Source organism: Aquila chrysaetos, chromosome 19, assembly GCF_900496995.4.
Source record: "Aquila chrysaetos chrysaetos chromosome 19, bAquChr1.4, whole genome shotgun sequence".
Lineage (NCBI taxonomy): Eukaryota > Metazoa > Chordata > Aves > Accipitriformes > Accipitridae > Aquila > Aquila chrysaetos.
Window position 1 is genome coordinate 26,607,545 of NC_044022.1, and position 20,761 is coordinate 26,628,305.

At 39.2% G+C, this 20,761-nt stretch overlaps 1 protein-coding gene across 1 annotated transcript in view; it reads left to right on the forward strand.

Moving 5' to 3' along the window:
- Positions 1–19,574, forward strand: part of PGM2L1 (phosphoglucomutase 2 like 1) — a 43,502-nt gene extending 23,928 nt beyond the window's left edge. The window contains exons 5-15 of the mRNA XM_030042494.1: positions 2,080–2,164; positions 3,144–3,227; positions 4,839–5,032; positions 5,978–6,167; positions 6,407–6,504; positions 7,334–7,514; positions 9,145–9,238; positions 10,438–10,567; positions 11,919–12,108; positions 12,642–12,775; positions 15,096–19,574. Of these exons, the coding sequence (XP_029898354.1) occupies positions 2,080–2,164; positions 3,144–3,227; positions 4,839–5,032; positions 5,978–6,167; positions 6,407–6,504; positions 7,334–7,514; positions 9,145–9,238; positions 10,438–10,567; positions 11,919–12,108; positions 12,642–12,775; positions 15,096–15,198 (1,483 nt within the window). The 3' untranslated portion in view covers positions 15,199–19,574. The remainder of the gene's footprint in view (positions 1–2,079; positions 2,165–3,143; positions 3,228–4,838; positions 5,033–5,977; positions 6,168–6,406; positions 6,505–7,333; positions 7,515–9,144; positions 9,239–10,437; positions 10,568–11,918; positions 12,109–12,641; positions 12,776–15,095) is intronic.
- Positions 19,575–20,761: the final 1,187 nt, after the last annotated feature.

Below are 20,761 nucleotides of genomic sequence, written 5' to 3' on the forward strand. Positions count from 1 at the left end.
AAGAGAGGCATGGACTAAAGCCTTTATAATACCAATTGCCAGCAAATGTGGAATGTAAGGCTAGTCACATCACCAAAGAATTTACAGTCTAAATGCACAAGAACGTTAGGCAGACATTAAGAAGTTGATATGCCCGGAGAGAAATTTGAATGTGAAGGTAAATTCAGAATACTAACATCGAGCTTGAAATCACTAAATGTAAATGCACTATTATTAATGCTGTTGTTCTCTTGTATTATGCATCTGATTTAAGCTTGCTTGGGGGAGAAGAATTCTACCTGCAGCCTATTGTAACCTGGTATATTGGTACCCTTATGCTAGTCTGCAATTTCAGTGTGTTTCCACATTGGGAATATCTTACCTGGAATGCTTAAAATGTAAACTTTCAGTGATGCCAAATTGTGCTCTTTGCAAGGAAAGGGGATCTGTAAAAGAACTGCTTTCTGAATTCTATAAGCAATCCTAATCCTGTCTCATTTGGGGAGCAAAACACATCTTGTAATGACATGCTTTACAAAAAAGCCAACCCAGTGGGTAATTTTTATTTAGTTAATGAGTAGTTAATTATTGTAGTTAATGTAGTTATTCTAGTTAATTGTTGTAATTAATGTAGTTTTTAATTTATTTTATTTTTGTCAACATTTAATATTCTAGGGATGTAAGTTCTTGGTATAATAGAGCACAGAATCTAGTGACTGTCTTGTAAGAGTTTCTCCATTCCCCTGAAGTTTGCCTCTCCATGCCTTTCTGTCTGGTCTATAGATGTGTGGCACATTATCCACCAGGCTTTGGCATAAGGGTTTTAAACTCCTCTGTTACACTGTGTTTGCAAGGCTACTACCCAAATTGTCTGGGTTATGCAAGCTTAAAAATGTGGAAATGTAAGAAAAACATTCCTTTTCAGCCACACAAAGCTTGGAATTCAGACTGGATGAGAGCGCAGTTGTTGTTTCATGTGTCAAAGGAGCAAATCAGTTCTCAACTACATGTTTCTTTTGCCCCCTTGGGATGGCACACAATTACAGTAGTGCTAAAATCAAATTGAACCTCCCCAAAAGAGTGTTTTCAATTGGATCAGCGTGCTTATCCAGCACTATGTGAGCAGGAGCACCCCTTTCTTTGCATCAGTTCCAGTGCCAAGGGAGATGGCAGACCGTCTGGCTGTATTCCATAATTAAGTTGACGTAAACCATTGTGATACACAAGCAAAATTTCAGTAGCTTCCACTAAGCTGAGCTCTCAAACTCTTAAGTGGTTTCAGGTTACATTTGATAGGTGCTATAGTGAAATTTTGAGTAGCTGAAACTTAAGACTACAGTATACTACTCACCATGGGAAATAAGGAAGCAAGTACTAATGCTTGTCTGTAAAAGCAAGTGAGCAAAGCAAACTTACACTGTTCAATCTCTCATCTGTTTTGACTCTGAGACTTCCCATTAATTGCTGAGCTGTGTGTACCTGACTTGAACAGTTTCATATCAAACAGTTACCTGAAAGAGAATGAGTATCCCAGCTGCTTGAAAGGAAAAGTTTATAAAAAAGGCAAGGTTTAAAAACACGGGTGCTGTTACTGTTTCTAAACTTTCTGGAATAAGAGTGGGCTAGTTTGCAGACATATATTTTTAGGAATAGATCGGCTTCATGGATATTGTCTGAAGCTGCTGAACAGGGCTGGCAGACAAGCTTTGCTGTGTGGAATACTGAATCCTTTTCCAAACCTGCTGTTGCAGACATCTGGCACTTGAAACTTTCTGGGAGATTGGTTCTGTCCTTGAATGAAGGACAAATGTCACACCAGTAGGTTCTGTATCTCTGTTTTTTATATCCCCGGTTTATTTAGGTGGTTGACTGTCCCTTGTGTTCTTCAAGCAATGAATAAAAGAGCTGTGTTGGATTCTACAGCCTGAAAACTGTATTAAATTGACTGTGCAAACTGTAGGATACTACTCTTGGTGTAAGCCAAAAAATAATAGAGGGATTTAAGAAACAAGTGAAATGAAGGTTACAGTAATGCCATATGGCTATTGAATTGTCATGGGCAGTTGGGTTGACTGAATGTTTTCTTTTTCACAATGGTAGACTTGCAAAGCTCACTGCAGCAGTCCTACTGGCTAAAGATGTACCTGTATACTTCTTTTCCACGTATGTCCCTACACCGTTTGTGGTGAGTCATCTTTTCTTTTATATTGTTGAACCATGCCATTAAGGGAGTATTTGAAAGCTTACTAAAAATGTGAACTAGCAATTTTCTTCTCAAATTCCATTATTTAAACAGAAAAATAGAAGCTGCTTGGTACACTTGGCTCTTCAAGGAGGCTGTAACAAGAATGTCACTGAATTCTTCTGTGTGCAGATAGTCAGTAAAATCACATTTCACCCTAGGCTGCTATGCGAGGGCAGTAGTTATTGCAGTCCAGGCTTTGCTGTGTTAGTTACAGGTGAAGCCTTCTGTTCTACTTTTATCCTGTGCTTAAACACCCAGGTGTTTAATAAGGGTCAAATATGATATTTATGTGTGTGAGAATACATACACATACATAGGGACTGTATGTTTTTGGACATAAGACTTACACTGCTTAAAGTAGAAGAAATTAAGGATTGCCCCTACTTTTAATATATCAAAACCCAGAGCTTTCTATTCTACTCACAGAAGCTTTTTCTTGCAGGGTTTTAAATCTTTTTCTATTCTGTAAGCTTTTCTAGTGTGCTGTGTATGCTGTGGATCTTGTTTTGAGGGGAAGACTGAAAAGACTGGATGCTCTTTAGCTGGAAATACCTGTAACTTGTTTTTCAACAAGCCTTTTGGTGAATTCCTTCATTCTGTTTCAACCTGTTTTCTCTTTCTCAAATACTAGTGTAATCTGAGTGTAGACTTTCTTTAGTTGACCTATTAACAATTGTGTTTATGTAATTGGTAAATAGAATAATGTCCCTATGCAACAGAATAGAACAAGCTTTCTCTCTGTTACTAGCTACAAGAAACAGAATGATGAGCATTCATGTATACAATTTTCAAGTGAGTGAAACATTAAGACCCACTTCTCCTGTAGCATCTTATTGCACAACCAACCTAATAATATAATGTTATTTGTGCCAGCTGCAGAACTCTTGGGTAAATCAACATTTCTGGGTTTCCTTTGTAGCCCTATGCTGTTCAGCAGCTCAAAGCTGTGGCTGGTGTGATGATCACAGCATCCCACAACCGGAAGGAGGACAACGGATACAAGGTAAGGCTTGAACTTGAAGTTCATAGCATGTCACAGCCAGCTGCTTACCAGTATTACCTACATGCCTTTGGCATTTGGCTGCTTCTGGAGCACATGTTTGTGTGTGCTAGAAGAAGTAATTTCAAGTAACTTGTTCTTCTGTAATGGGAATTACACACACTTTCTTCTGTGACTAGAACTTAAGACTATGCTGCTTGTGTATCTTGAGCACAAGTCTGTTGTGATGTTCCATAGCGTCTAATCAGCAGTTGAAGAAATGCTTAAGGAGTTTGTGTTCACTTCTTAGACTTAAAAATGAGTTTAAAACTAAGCTAGAACTTAGGTGAATTAGTCCATACAGTACCTAACTGTCCTGGAGATGGTGATGGTTTGAGAGTTGATTAATAAAACTTTGTAGTAGTGTGTTGCTCCCTGTAAGATTGGTTTTTTGGGCCATTGAGAGAGAGGTGGGTGGCTTCATTTTGAAAGCTTGGAACAGTATAACCACCCATAATAGCAAATGCTGCTTATGCTGTATTGTAACACGGTATTTCCTTTCTAAACTTTATAAGAATCTGAACTAAACTCTAAACTTTAACTAAACTTAGCATTCTAGAAGCTTAGTAACAGGTCAGCGAGTAATGGCAATAATAGGAGAACCAGTCTTACTCTGCACAGAGATAACTCTTGGAGGTGATTGTACTGCACTTGTCCTCTGTGGAACAAGTTGTAAAGTACTTCACCAGCCTTTACTTTTGCTTAGCTATAGCAATGAATAAGAAAATAAGCCACATCAGTTTTCCAGTTGCTTCATTTATCAAGAAGCTACTATGTTTGTGTCTTCTGATACAAAGCATTTCACTTTTGTCAAGATACTGTTTTTTCTAGTCTTTCACAAGAATTGTTTTATCTTTCACTATTTCCCCTGTGAATTGAGCAGCTTCTGAAGGTTTTGGACAATTTTATCCAAACTTGACAAACCCATAGTTTTGAAGATGCTGAGTACCTATGGGTTTCACGAAAGCCAGTGGACAAGAAAAGAGAGACAGATTGGTCTGACTAGAAAGTCTGCACTGTGAACTCAACCATGCTATTGGAAACAAACTGTGGGAAAACTGTCATCTAAATAATTCTTTAACAGAGACTTTTTATAGTTCAGGACTTGATAATGTTTCCAGCTGAAAGATTACAGTTGTTCAGTTACGGAAAAACATGTACCTTGGCACGCTGCTTATCTCTTTTTGTTTTGATTTCAAAAACAAGTTGTGCTTCTTTTTCAAAAGGAATGCCAGACTATGTAGAAGGTAATCTTTTTCTTCTGTTACAGTTTGCACAACACTCTCAAATGTAAGTGCTCAGTTTTGTTTTCTCACGTCTGAATGATTTCAGTCATAATAGTTAAATACCAGCTTTTCTGAAAATAGGTCGTGTTGCTGAGTAGCTGTCATTACATAACTGAAATCATAAACTGTGATTCCAAATGACTTTTGAGAATCAAGCCAGTCTGATGCTAGCCTTTTCTGTATGACTTGAAGAAGCAGGAAGCATGCAGAATCATATAAGTAAAAAAGTTTATCAAGTTGTTAATATTTGTAAATAAACTGTGTCTTGTTTTCCTTAAACTTATACCAGGTTTATTGGGAAAATGGAGCACAGATCACCTCTCCTCATGATAAGGAAATTATAAAATGTATAGAAGAGTGTGTTGAACCATGGAATGGCTCTTGGAATGAGAACCTGGTAGACACCAGTCCCATTAGACAGGATCCTCTGAAGAAAATTTGTGATTGTTACATGGAGGATCTGAAAAAGATCTGTTATCATAGGTATTGTATAAATCAAAATGTACTTAAATTGTGGTTTGTTTTTTTTTTAAGTAAGCTCTGGGTTACCTGTAGAAAACTGACTGCTGACAGATAGACTTCAATAATAAAGCATGTGATGCTGCCATACATAAACATTTTTGATTTGGGTATAGGGATTGGGGTGTATTCCAAAATTTTAACAGTTTTGGACCTGCCTGTAATGATTTTTGTCATCACAAATCAGTTGATTTCTGCCTTTGCAGTTCACAGAAGCAAGTGCTGCACTCTGCTACTGACATCACTATCTGGTTGAGGCCATTGCTCTGTGCTCTTCATGGTGGGAATAATTTTTGGCCATCTCTCTACTCTGTCTCACCCCATCCCTTCTCTGATGTGTCACTAAATTAGATGGTCACCATCATTAGGACTAAAACACACTTTTTGACAATAAAGCAGCCTGCCTTTGGACACTAGGCTACAGTAAAGCACCCTGATGTGAGCCGTTTGATGCAAATGAGTATGCTGAAAGTTCTGAATAAAATGCAGAAATTCAGAGGAAAGATGAGGTGTAGATGCATGGGATAGAGGCGAGAAGATGAAGTTTAAAGGTTAGATGTGACAGAAGACAAAAATAAAAGGAGGAGGATGAATAATGTAGGTGGAGTAGAGCCAGAGTAAGATCTTCAGGGTGGTGGAAGAGCTCAAGTTTGATGCAGAAATTAGCAGTTCATTCTTGGGAGACTTTCAGCTGATTCAGCAGACAGTAAATTTCTCATTTTCCAGGAGAAGCACCTTTAAATCAGCAATTTCTAGTCAAAGTCCAAATGAGCGCTTGGTTTGAAATTAATGCAGAATCCAGCAGAATAGTACAAAGTATAATTACATTTTTCTTTTGCTTTCCCACATGAAAGTAGTCTTGTTAAATAACTAAGTAAAGGCTTACTGAAATTCTTTTTTCCTTCTCAGGGAGCTAAATGTGCAAACAAATTTGAAGTTTGTTCATACCTCTTTTCATGGAGTTGGACATGACTATGTGCAGTTGGCTTTCAAAGCATTTGGCTTTCAGCCCCCCATTCCAGTACCTGAACAAAAAGATCCAGATCCAGACTTCTCTACTGTCAAATGCCCAAATCCTGAAGAAGGAGAATCTGTGCTGGTATTTTTGTTTCTACTTTATCAGATTTCTATGAGCTTTCCTCTGTTTGGATATGACACTCTTGAAAAACAAATCAAGGAAGAGAGCAGGGAGTACGGGGCTTTCAGCTGTGTTAATACAGTGGGCAATCCATACGAGATTTTCTTTCACTGCATGTTATATGTAAGTAGGAAGACTGTGGGTTTATTTGCTCTTGTGATTTTATTTTTTTTTTTCCCCCCACCCTCTTCTCCCACTAGGAGTTGTCACTGAGGCTTGCAGAGAAAGAAAATGCTAAAGTAGTAGTGGCTACTGATCCAGATGCAGATAGACTAGCAGTGGCAGAGCATCAGGAAAAGTAAGTGACGGGACCTTTTATTCTATCTCTTTCTGCAGAAGAGGTAGTGAAAATTGCAGAATGTCCCCAAATGGTAGACAGGCACACACCTTCAACCCACTCTTTTGTGTTGTAACTTAGCTATTTGGGTATTTTTCTTGCTAGCTTCATCTTTTGGTATAGCTCCACCTGAAAGAATGTATTTTAAATAAAATCAGTTAATAACTCAGAAAAGATTAAATACTTACCGGTGTTACATTAAATGGCCAAGTAAAACTTAACTGAAAAATTGAGTGGTTACTAAAGACAGTAAAATCTTGTTACTGTTTTTTCACTTCTATTAGGCAAATAAATTCTGCCTTGGGACAGTTAACTCTTGTGGGCTTTTTGGTTTTTTGGGTTTTTTTTTTGTTTTTTTGTTTGTTTGAGGTTCTTTTTTCCTCTGGTTTCTTCATATTGAATAGAAATTATTTTTCTTCCACTAACAGGCCAAAATTCTGATCGTTGTGTAAGTAACTGTCTATAATGCGCAGTTGTGCAGGCATTGCCTGACTGCAGTATATAGACTGCTATACTTCTGTTTGATACCTTAAAAAGACCTAAACTGTTTTAAAGCTGACAGTAAGGATGCTTAAGTGGTATCTTTGCTATCTAACAGAATGCACTGGGCTTGTAAATCACTGATACGTGATAAATGTGGAGTCCTGTTAGTACAGTGGCTTTGTATAGAGCAGCTTGTCAGTAGTGTGCTCAGATTCCTGTTGTTCTAGTGACTGCAGAAACATCTTCCCCTAAGTGGATGCTCCTGGGAAACCTGAAAGAGCTCTTACATTTTCTATCCTGTTTGCAGTGGCCGCTGGAAGGTATTCACTGGCAACGAGCTAGCAGCTTTGTTCGGGTGGTGGATGTTTTCTTGCTGGAAGGAAAACTGCTCCGAAGATGCTGATGTGAAGAATGTTTACATGTTAGCGACCACAGTCTCCTCGAAAATTTTGAGGGCAATTGCACTTAAAGAGGGATTTCACTTTGAAGTAAGTGTAGTTTTTTACGATGTCTTCTTGGCGGAGTAAAATCTGATTGCCATGTTCTCTATCTAGCCACTCCACTTACGACTTTACAAAATGAAAAACACAGATGATTTCTAGTCTTTTGGCTGGGAGTTTCTATGCATTCCAACTTGCAGAGAATGCTACTTTACCTAGACAAGCCTGACTTCAGCATCTGCAGTTTCTCAATGCATGTTACAGTGAATGCAGACTGAGATCAACTTATGCAAAGCTGCAAGGAGGCTGTAACAGGTGACGCAGATTAAAAGCGAAAATACATATAATAACTGAGACAAAGGCATTTCTATTTTTTCTAGAGATAAATTATTCTGTGTGAGAGAATGAAAGTGTGTGCAATTTGGTGTGTTTACTACAAAAATGGAGTACTTTTTGATGGATTTGTAACAAATACAGGTTACACAATGTTCCTTCAGGTGCCCAGATCACTAGTATGTTTTAAATTTGGTTTTACTTCAAATTGTGACAGACAGAGGAACTCTTATGTTCAGATGTTTAATGTAGTTTCATTAAGGACTTGTTAAAAAAGAAAATGGGGGGTGCCCCCGCAGATTGACAGTTATTATTTTAGTTCCTGCATTCAAATTAAGTACTTGCTCTGATTTCTGAGACTGTTGGATGTTAGCCATAAGAGTTGCAAGTGCTCTGAAGCTTAGCACAAACATGCAAAGGTCTGGGTCTTGTTTAATACATGTCTTAATTAAATCCATGTGCTAGGAAAAAATATTTTGCCAAACAGTGAGGAATTAAAAACTAAAATTGAAAGCAACTCTGAAAACCATTTTCAGTGACTGTCCCGATATGCTTAATTGGGTTGGATGTCACTGCCTTGTAGTGAATGTCATTATCTTACTAAATACTGTCTTTTTTTTTTTTTTTTGGTCTGGAAAGGGATACATTTGACTAAAAAAAAAAAAAAAAAAGCTAGGAGTTTACAGAACCCCTTGGTCTCCTCTAAAAGCTTCCCCTCTTTGTACCTTCCTTCTCTCCAAGAAGGACTGTTTCTAAGCTTTTGACTGCTTTTGCATGGTTTGAAGAGCACAAGCAGTGTTCTTCCCTCCCATTACTCAAAATTGCTGTTTATATTTCTGTAACTTTTCCTCTTGAATAACTTTGTACTGTTGTCTCATTTGATAAGCACCATGGAAGATCTTATCTGATCTCAGAGAGAACCACAGTCTCTCAAGCATGCTTACTCCTTGATTTGATATTTACGTCCTAGTTGAGTATTCACTAGTAAAATGCTATCTGGTGACTCTTTACCTTAGATTCATAATCTAAGCTGAAGATATGAGTTGTCTAATGTTTGTGTTTACTGTCCATATTCTGTCAGTTATTTAGATTTAAATTCAGGGAAATTATTTCAAGAAAATCAGAAAAATGTCCTTAAGCTTTAGTGTTTTGACTCTGCAGCAGTCTTTCCCATTGACCTTAAAATTCAAAAAAATGCATCATCTTTTTTACCCTTTTTTGTTGTTTTTGTCTGAAGCATCCCAGAAGTGAAAGGAGTAGTGGCTACATTTTCTTCTTGACTTGAAACTAAATAGAAAATGTGTATCTAATGCACTCTTTTTTTTTTTTTTTTTTTTTTTTTCAGGAAACACTCCCTGGTTTTAAATGGATTGGAAGTAGAGTAAAAGATCTCCTAGATAATGGAAAAGTAGTTCTCTTTGCATTTGAGGAGTCTATTGGTATGTACATTAATATCACTTTAAAATGTTGAGAACTGTGTGGGGGAAATGCGACTAAAAAGGAGTGGTTTTAGTTATGAAACAAAACACAAAAGTACTTTATTTTTTTTCTTGTTAGTTATTAGTATTGGTATTTTGCTCTCATCATATCAACTTGCCAACTATCATAATACATGATACACAAATCTCTGATTCCGGTATTGTGCTTGTACAATTTCCTCATACGAACCTGTTCTGATACAGGTTGAAAGTCCTGAGATGCCGGAGCCAAACTGCTGTTGCTTTGTGGCCTTTTAGGTGAGATCAAGCATAGGATCTGTTCTTAAGCAGTTTAATATCTTACAGGTCCTCTCTGCGAGGACTCACTGTTAATGACTATGTGGAACTGGAAGGTGGCTTGCTTCGGTCATGCTGTCCATTGCACCAGTGCTGCAGTTCCTCCAGGAGCTACAGCTACTGTCCCCTCATACTTCAGAACAATATGTGAGGAATCCAAATGTATGGAATAGCATTGAATACCTTATGGAAGTGCGTGAATAGTCCTGCTGACCTTTCCTTGAGCACTCTATCTTGGTAATCTTGCTGATGCCACTTACCTGTAGAGAACTCTGTAGCGAACATTTTGGCTATAGGAATTCTCCACTTAGGATAAATGGCAGCTTTCTGGGACAGCATGTTCACGTATAATATGGCATTTGAAAATGAAGCACGCAGTGAAGAGGGTGTGTGCTTATGCCAGTTTCATTCATAAAATTGAAGAAGCTTTTAACCATAAGGAGTTAAGATCTTCCTCATGCATCCCTTCAGAAAGAAGGCATCTTGGAAGTACTGTGGAGCAGTGGTTTTTGAGTTACCAAGGCTGTATCTGTATGGGTTCCTTTGGTTCAAATTACTGGCAAGACTCTTTGCAGTATCGGTATGCTTGCACAAAACCAGCAAACTTTTATGTTTAGCACTGTACTATGAGAGATCTCATCAGAGAGCAGATGTTATCAATCTGTAATTAATTAATTATCTTTCCAGCCCTATAACCCCTAAGTCAATTAGGTTTCTTAGGAAAGGGGAATGCATATGCAGTAATAAAAACAGCTTACATATATTGGCCAATTTTCTTTTACAGGAAGAAGGTTAAAACTTCAAATAAAGCAGTGTAATAGTATGTCAGATTATTTTTCCACGATCAATTTTTTTATTTCTAGGCTTCATGTGTGGCACATCAGTGTTGGATAAAGATGGTGTAAGTGCAGCTGTAGTTATAGCTGAAATGGCAACCTACCTGGACGGCAAGAACCTAACACTAGCACAGAAACTCACTGAAATATATGAAACGTAAGTTGTATTTTTCACTAGTATGTTCTACTTAACTATTTTGGAGCTGGGAAGAATCTAGTAAATATTTTTAATGTGTCCCTCAGATGCTTTCTCATTGTAAGTTGTTTTTTCTGATGCTAAGATGGACTACAGTCTTGAGTATTACAGATACCCCTTGAACACCCTATCTCCCAAAGGACTAAAGAGGCCCTTTCTATCGTGTGTCTGCAATAAATTCTGAAAGAGTAGAATTTTGCATATGGATCCACCAGGACAAACTTTTCTCTTGTATTTGATTCATGCTATGTTACTTCTGTTATCTTCTGAGGGGTAGCTATATCTTAGTTGTGGTCTGTGTGCTTCTCTTTAAACACTTACTATTTTCACTTAAACACGGTCTGGGGATTGTTAGAAGATCATGTGCTGTTCTTGCAGAGATTTGTAATAGAACATAGGTTAAAGGAATGGCCTGTGTTCAATAGCTATGGACACAATTCACAGCAATAAAATGAGGAACGTGCTTATGTCAGAATTAAGTCACATACTGTGATAAGCCCAGTTCATCAGCCAAAGTTTAACAGAACGGGTGGCACAGTTACAGCAAATTGTATATGCCATTCCTTTTCCTGCTGGCCCAGCAGAAGGACAGACTGTGGCCCTTAGAAACTTGGAATGAGGAAGCACAAATGATGGTCAGCATTTATCTCTTTATGGCACTCGGGAATTTGCGCTGTCATATGCAAACTGTAGCAAAAACAGTTCTGCACAGCTGGATTGAAAAGTTGTCAGTGATAGCGATAATAGAAGGATTCATCTTCCAGTCACATTTCATTTTTTAAGCTGCAGAGAAAAGGGTCTCTGCAGGATGAGGAATGGGTGGAATATAGTGAAGAACAACTTAAATTTCAATGTGCAAACATGGTTGCTACACTGAGTGCTTGCATTAGGTCTGATTAGGGATAGTGGTTTTAACTTGGATTAAGTAATCAGTTACCTTCCTCAGAAGCTGTTGAAATAACCTGTTGTCTGCCATACCCATGCAAGCAGCCACAATTTTTCATGGTGTGGGAATAATGCTGCATATTAATTTCCTGAGGGCTACCAAGGCTGTACCTAGCCAAATGGTTGGCGTTTATTTCTTTGGAACTGAAACCTTTGCTTGAATTTAAAAATAGCTTAAGATGATCTGAGTAATGCAGTGAAATCTGCTTCAAAGTCCAAACACTTGCCTATAAATGTCTGTTTCCACAGCTGTGACAACTGCATTCTCTTTTTCTGCTATTGCTTTTCCAAACAGGGGCTTTCTTTAGATACCAAATGTGCAGGGAACTTCTGAATCTTGTGACTGAAAATGTTAATCTGCTTGTAGGTATGGATATCACATATCAAAGACTTCCTATTTCTTGTGCTATGATCCTCCTACTATCAAAAGGATATTTGAGAAACTTCGGAACTTCGATGCCCCTCAGTCTTATCCAAAATGTTGTGGTATTTACAATATATTACATGTACGAGATATTACCACTGGCTATGACAGCAGCCAGCCGAATAAGAAATCGGTGAGTTACAAAGTATTTTTGCAGGAGAGGTTCTGTTTTTGAAGAGACTGAAAGTTAAATACACCAAAAACTACGCAGAAAGATGTACTATGTCAACTAAGATGGCGGTATAATTACCATCATCTATTAAAACTGCTTAATAACATTTACTGGAGAGAAAACTGCTTAAATGTGAAATGGCTTGGCTATTGTTGACTGTTTTGATATAACAATGAATGAACTTTATTAGTTGGAGTAAGCTTGATGCTCCTGCAACTCTTAAGCTGTCTAGCAGGCATCCAGCTGTTGGAATTCCAATGGGAGTAAGGGGCAGTCCTGTTATCCTGAAATACTGAGTCTGGTCTAGGTGATAAGGCCTGTCAGGCTGAAATGACTTGTCTAGTCTGTTGCATTGGCTGGTGGAAGTATACTGCAGGGGATTTCAGTATGTTTATTTAGCTTTGTATGTACTGAATGTTGTATTAAAAAAAAATAAAAATCCTACTTTTGTGTTAGTTGGGGTGTTGTGTAATAGAATGTTGTTGTTTATGTAGGTGCTGCCAGTGAGTAAAAGCAGTCAGATGATCACTTTTACATTTCAAAATGGTTGTGTTGCCACCCTTCGGACAAGTGGAACAGAACCAAAGATCAAGTACTACGCAGAGATGTGTGCGCTGCCCGAACAGAGGTCAGTAGCAGGTCTGCATGCACACATTGCAAGATGCCTTTGGGCTGAAAGGTCAGTACGCAGGAATGGATTCCCTGCCTGGTGGGGATTCCTCTGCTGTCTCCTTGGAGACCTGAGCCTCAGCTGACCATTGCAGCCTGTTAAACTGGCCAGAATGATGCACATTCCTGCTCATAAGGGATCCCCTCTGTAGTGGATAAGACAAAGAATTGAATTTTCAGCATCTGCTGCAGTAAGACTTCTTTTATTAACCTGATTTCTTGTTCACTTAGAATTAAAAAGTGACAAAACTGTGCTGCTGCTGGCAAGTATGCTTAAACCCAGGTGGATTCCTCTTGCATTTGGGAATCTGCTGTGTTGCTCTAAGCTACTGGATAGTAACTAGAGGTTTTTCCCCTTTTGACAGCCACCTGGATTGAGCTTCTTCCAGTTTAGAAGGGGTAAAAAAATACAGGGTATGTTTACACCATTGGAATCAGGAGTGTGAATGAGGAGCCTAGGTTCTCAGTCTAGCTAATGGAGAGAAGCAGGCCCTTGAACTGGATTCCTAACCTAAATTGCATGAGTACCTTTCCTTTTAGACTCAAGTCCCAACATTCCTGTGGAGTAGAGAATTGAAAATAACATAAAGGGGCCTCTGATTTGGTATTTACTTTTACCTATTGGCAGGAATTCAGGGTGAGCATATTTTTATCACTGAATGTTTTGGTCAGATTTAGGTAGTCAGTGGATAGTGAGTGGTAGATTGCCTTTGCTTGTGAAATGTGCACATGAGGGGATACACAGATCCATGCCTAGACAGCTTTCCACAGGTTGCTGAAATATTCTTTAAAACATCTTTTTTTGCTACATGAAGTGCATTAACACAGGTATGGCCCATCTTTTGAATCATGTTTTCAAATTATTCTGAACTGACCATGGAATAACAGCAGGTCAGAGAAGTGGTAGGCGTTCTACATCCCCATTTTCTGAATGGCAGCTCTTGCCAGAAGCTTGTATTTATTTGGTCAGAGAGCTTTCTGATTGTCTGGCATATGAATGCACTTCTCTGTTACATGGGTATGGAAATTCTTACTTCAGTTAAAACATGCTTCCCTAAACCTGGGAGTAGGCAAGGTACCATTTGGTGTAAGTGCTGAAGAAAAGGTAGGATATAGTTGAGGCAAACAACTGCACCAACAAGGAAGAAATAAATGCTAGAAATACTGTCCTTAACCTAATCTTAACATAAGTGAAGGCCAGACAAGTAAGAGTAGCAGGGAGAGATACAAAGTACCTGAGGATGCTCTGATGCATCATTTGGGCTTCTGTTTCTTCTGGTAAGTCAGAAAAATGCATCAACCTTTAATTTTAATAATACCTATGGTTAATGGCAATTATTATCTGGAACATGAAATTGAAAAGCTTTCAAGCTTCCCTGGTTCAAGGCATAAAATGGTCTGTAAGAACCTCAAAAGGCATTCCTCTCTATAATAGCTTTGCAAATATTTCTCCGAGTTGCTGTTTATTGATTATTCTTAAAAGCTGAACATCAGGAAAGTCAGTTTTATTGCAGCATTTTGGGGTGTTTTCTTGAAAAGGAAGTGGCGACCTGAAGGGCAATGCTACATTGCCAGTTCCACAAATGAGCAAAGCAAATGTAAATAAGCCTGTTTTGCCTATTCTGTTAAAACCAGACTGAGTTTCTTTCCTTCCAGTGAGACTTCTGGGGGGTAGGAGAGGGATTATGCATTTTTAAAAGAGCATTGCAATGCATTAGTGTTTGTGCATGTGGATGTTATCTTTTTACTCAAATGAATGTCTGGGCATTTAAATAGGGAAAGGGTCAGTATATTACAGTGTCCTCTTGTGAGCTGTGACACTTTGCCTGATTACTGAGTCCCCCTGAATTGCACTTTAGTCAAAATACAATTAGATACCCTACATGGGCATCTGGACACCATGTAGAGAAGAATATAGGGTATCTACCTCTTCTATTAGTAGCTCATTCTTACTTCTTAATCCATTTACAGTCTGTGTCTGACCAGCCTTGCATCGTTTTTGCAGTTATTAGTTCTTGTGTCCCCTCTGTTAGCCTAGAGCCCTCTAGTGGTGATTATTTTTTTTCTTTAATTTAACTAAATTAATTTAAATTAATATTGCAATAGCCCCTACTGAAAAGTAGCTTGTTAAAGCAAGCAGGTTGGAGTCTTTACATGTTGATGCTGGTAGGAAACATAAACAGAGCTAGTTCATCACCATCAGATCTTGCTTTTTATTTCTTTTTAATAGATGCTTGGTGTTTATTAAACCGCTTGACATGGTATTGTTCTCTTTCTAGTGACAGAAGTATGCTAGAAGAAGAACTTCAGAAGCTTATTGAAGCTTTGATTGAGAATTTCCTTGAACCTGATAAGAATGGACTGATCTGGCGCTCTGCTTAGATCTCCTGTAACTGGTATTCAAAGAAGTGACCACCTGCACTGCGTCATGTGAAACAAAGGAACCAAGAACAGAACTCAGTTTAATACGTGTGTGTGTATGTGTGTTAAACAGCTACATTTTTATTCTATAAAGAAGAAGCATTCTTTTGTCAGGCTTTTCACCAAAGTCTGGGCTAGAAAATTTGGATAAGGAGAGGAAGTGAGGGAAAAGGGTGGAATTTATTATTATAATTTTCTGTCCTTTTGACCAAAAGACTCATTAACCTGCACCAATGCAAATGAACTGTCCTAGTAGGTTTAAGGCAGCTAGCTGATCTTAGCCACTAGATCTTGTCTTAAACTAATTTCAGGTACTCAATACCTTTTGTGTGAAAAGGTTTTTTAAATGGGGTAGTTGCAGTGCTTGAAAGAAGTGATCACTGCAAAAAAGCCTGCTTCTTCCTAGCTGTTGTGCGTGAATGTAGGTATCATTGTCACTGGTCTTAATTTCCAAAACTGTTGAAGTAGAGTTCAGTGCTTAGCATTTCTTGTTTAGGCAAGTTGTTCAATATGACATTTTTCAGCTACTTAAGTATCCTTCTGTTGTTAAAGGTGCTCTTGGTGCATTGTATCTTTCCTGTGTGTATCTTAAAATATTTACTTGACAGTGAAACAATAGTGGCAACATGTGCAGTTCCACTTGCAGTCTGGGTTTTGAATTATGTAGTGCCTTTCCAAGGCTTCCAGAGGAGTATAAACTTGTTCATTCCTTGGATAAATTGCCCATGCTAAGTACCATAGGCCTTGTAACCATTTTTTTTATCCTGCATCTCTGAAGGGTCATAAGCTTTTTTTTTTTTTTAAATAAAGGTTTCAGAAATTCAGTAACTTTGAATGAAAATTCCAGCTAGTGACTGTTTTGGTTTTGATAGCTTGAATTCACACTGTCTGTGTATTTAAAAAAAAAAAAGGGAGGGGGGGAAAGTGGAGGTGTGACACTGACACCATTGATTAGTTTTTTAGTTACTAAATCATGATTTTTTTTTTGTCATGTCTTGTAAGCTAATTTCTGTTAGAATAGCGGTTTGCAAATACTATTTATCTTCTAGGGCAAATTTTTAACATCTTCCCATTATCTGTTTCCTACCATTGTTTGAGTAGAAAGTGATACTGTTAATCACTTTTTCCAAAAAATAGACTGATACAGAAATTCTCATGTAGATATCTAGGATTTCAGAAAATAAAAGCTGTGTTTTGGCAGAGAAAAGCTGTGGAAGATACTTTAACTGAAACACTTCAGGAGAAATTGCATATTGATTAACTGAGAGTAATACTTGTTAATGTGTGCTACAAAATTGTTAATATTCAGAATAAAGTCAGTGATGTTCTGGACACCTCCCTGCTATCACTTTACAGTAATTAAATAAATAGATAAGACTGGTCACTTAACAGCAGTATTGAAGGTTACGTGAAAAGACCCTAAGATGCACTTAAGTTAAAGTCATTGTTTTGCCACTATTGTTAAATCTGTAGATTTGTCCTCCATCTTATTATACCCTTACAGTTTGATGCCATAGGATTGTGCAGTGTTGTTGTATGTGTTGCATCTAGATGGCTTTAAAGAGCACCAAGGTTTCCGTGTCTGTGCGGGTATTGGGTATTTCATGCTGACAGAAGCTTTGCACTATAACCGTGGATAAGTATTTTGCTGTATATGAATGTACATGTACTGCAGAAGGTCTGTGTTGCACAAATTCTTATTTGCCACTGATTCTTATTTATTTTTTAAGTTAAGAGAAAATATTTCCAAATTGTTCTGCAATTGAGTGAAATGTATCTAATGCCAAAAAACTTTTTTTTTTCCTTGATTGTACATTTGACTGATGTGGTGGGGAAAATGGGTGAAAGCATTTACACTTAGAGTATACTCATGTTATTGTACAGTGCTGGGTAGGTCTCAAAGTGTGAAGGCATTTCTGACTGCTGCTTTGTCTTCAGTTTTCATGAAAAGGTGTGGATCTGGATCCCAACTGCACTGAATTTGAAGAAGGTCTTGATGTTTGTTCCACTGGCAGCAGATTAAAGCCTTAGGCGTTTTGGATTTTGTTTTTAAATGGCCTACTAGTAGTACAGAAGAGAGTACTTGGAATATAATTCTGAACAAAGGTAAACACTGTAAAAAGCATAGTGTATGTGATGAGGCCAGCTGTGTGTATATTGTAGCAGTTAGCATTAGGAGTTATGTCTTGTGAGTTATGTTTGTGCTCTTACAGAGAGCAGGAATCTGCAATTTCCCAGAGAGATCTGCTTTATATCAGTAGGCAAGTGTTATAAATGCAGTATGGAAGAAAATAGTGATTATGTTTTCAAATCAGCATTCTTAGAAGTTGCTAACTGTTCATAGTCTGAATATCTTTAATTAAAAAAAAAAAGCAAGTACGAGGAGTTAAGTATCTGGGATTCTTCTCGTTGATAGATTTGAGCAGTAAGTTATAGATGTAGTAGTGCTTTTGGAATGACAGCAACAGGCACAATGTGTTGAATGTATTCTAAGGGTATAATAACTATTGCTGTTTTTAAACTGCTGCTACTGTTGTTTTCCTACTGTATTTGAACTGTTTGATATATTTATACTGTTCCATTTGTGGAACTCCTCCTTTATCTCCTCCCTCTGATCTTGCTTCCCTTACTTCTGTTACTGTGAAGAACTGTAATTCTCTTACTTCATCACCCTGTAACTTTGTTATACCTCGTGTTAGAGTTTGTTGGGCTTGTGCACAACTTTCTTTCAGTTGTTGGCTGTTCTTTACTACTTTTCAGATAAGAACAAAGGCTTTTCAGACTTGAGTAGGAAGCAGATAATAGATCAAAGTACGCTGTGGATGGTGTTTACTAGGTGCTTCCAGTTAAAATATGCCTTTTCAAAGGCTGGTCTACAGCAAGTCACTTGCTTTAAACTGCAATCATACAGCCAATGATTTGTTTTAAGCACTTGATAAAATTAGGAGGGCTTGGTTTTGTCTCTTCCTTTTTTGATGTGACAGACTTAATCTCTGTCTCACTCAGCTGTATGGTAAAGTTGTGTTTCTGTGGGCCTAGGATAGGACCTTTGTAAGTACAGGAGACTTGCCAGGCCAGGTTGAATATCTACGATACAGACCTTGTAGCTGAATTTTTTCTTCTAGTTGTGATACAGCATCCAGTCTGTGGATTAAATAGCTTCAAGTGCTCTTCATGTCTCTCCTCCTGCATCTCTAAAGGATGCTTCCTGCCATGGCATGAGTGAACCACAGACTCTTGCATGGAAGAGAAGGAGGGAACGTGTGAGAGTGACTGGAAGCTTCAAGCACAACTCTAGCTATAGGCCAACATAGCACAGCCCCGGCTTTGTTTGCCGTTGGTGTGGTGTCCTGTTCAGGGGGCAAGCCAGTTCTGTTTCACTTGCCCTTCCCTCCACTTGCATCCCCAGCAGGTTTCCCTGGGGCTGCAGGAGAGCTAGGAGCTTGCCTGAGTACATCTCCTCACTTCCTTAATTTTAAATACCCAGCTCTTCCTTCTAAGGAGGGGAAATACTCACATCATCCACAGAGTAAATTAAGAATTAAAATTCGATGTGCTTCTGTTTCAGGCATTGAGGTGAGTTACAACATGCTGTACACACTGCCTGGGGCTCCTATACCTGCCTTGGGCAGTTCTTGACTGATCTCAAGCTGTTGCTGTATCTTTGCTTGGAGGATACCTGCAGCTTGAAATTTCTGGCGTTACTCCCTGATTTAGCAGTACTCAGGTAGCACTCTGTCCCCCCTCTCTGCTTGGCTCCTGAAGTATTAGGGATTTCAGGTCCTGTTTTATTAAAGGGGGTGTGTTTGTGTGAAACTATCAGAGTATTGAGGGAGAAGCCACAAGATGGAATGATCGTTTTGGTCATTTGGGGCAGGGTGGGATGTGTGGTCTGCTTTAGAAAGCACTTGGATGTTCTCTTTAATTTAAAAACTAATATTGTCATCACTTTGTTTTGTCTTTCCCACCCCTTTTTCCCCTCTTCTCCCCCCAAGTAAGAGAGGGGGGGCTCTTTGCATGGTGATGCCTGGGTGTTTAGAGTCCATCTTGATAACCAGGACATTTTCCATCCTCCCTCGCCCTTTGCGTGCTCAAGAGTAGCTTTGTATGAGGTGATTGAAGTATCTGAAGTTGTGTCATTCTCCTTGTCTACAATCCTGGGGAGTTCTGGAGCTGTACTCTTGTTTACCCGATGTCTGTTCTTCTGTAAAACTAGGGCATATTACAAATACAGAGTGAGAATTTGCACTTTTCTGAAGAATTTTTGTGTGTATTGCTATGTGGATTTAGCTGAATGAAGTGTTATAAGTAATAAAATATTCTCTTCGTAGTAGCAATCCTTCATGTTTCTTTGGTGGTCTTTAGTCAAACACTATTGCCCCAAAAACTGAGCTGGCGGATAACTGTTCCTGACCGGGTGTAGGAGGAATATTGACCCTGTGCCCACTCGGATACCTAAAGCCCCAGGAACAACAGCGTTTCCTGAAGAAGCCGTTCAGAGCCTCATCCTTCTGGTGGTGATGCTAAATGAGATCTCTGTCAAGCTGTGACGCCGTTTCCCAGGGGCTTGGCACCGAAGGTGTCCCAGGACAGAGCACCAAGGACTGAGAGGCTTAGTTGTGACCTGAAGTCACCACTGATGCTACCACGGAGCAGGCGGGAAGGGAGTTGGATGTTTGGGGCCATAGGACAGGCGGGCACAAGCCAGCATGAGGAGAGGCTGGAGTTTTTGGGGTGAATTTGCTTCAGGAAAAGCAACAGTCTGGAAGGGAGCTGGGGAGGGGAGCGAGAGGGTCTGTTTGTGAGCCCGTGGTGGGGAGAAGGGGAGCGGGGGAAGAGGAGCGGCTGCTGTTGCAGGTGAGCTGGGGCGGGCACTGTGCAGGTGGGAGTGGGTCTAGAGCAGAGGGTCCAACCCGGGGCTGATGCTCACCCAAAAGAAAGGTTTCGGCTCCATATAGAAAGTCCCACCAGGAAAGTTGGTGAGGGAGAGGGACCATCCTCTTGCTGGTCCCTCTCTACTCAGGAGATCACCCTCTGCTCGGGGATTTATGGGGTTCCTACACCCACTGTTAGACTCATAGATGAGTTGATTTCACCCCAGCTTGGCTTTACTATTTTAAGGCTACTTTAAAGCATTGTTAAGGTTGATGTAAGATGGTTCCTGGGGGCACAGCAGTGTGTCCAGGAGGGTTCCCGCATCCCTTTGGTGATGGCTGCAGGCTTCATCCCCAGGGGGGTCTGCATGTGAACTGTTGGGGTTTTTCCTCCTTTCCAAGGCTGAAGAGTTCCCCCCTGCTCCAGATCAGAGCTCGCTCCTCTCCTCCTCCCAGCTCACCAGAATTAACTCTGAATTATCCCCTGGTGTTTTCCAGAGAGAGATTTAACCATACCCCTGTTACGGAGGCTCATGCGATCAAATTCAACAGGTGTTAAAAGATTTATTCCTCAGTAAGCCTTCAGAGTGGTTGTTAAATGAAAAAAAAAAAAAAACCAGTAGAAGGACGCGGAGATGGAGGGCTTTATT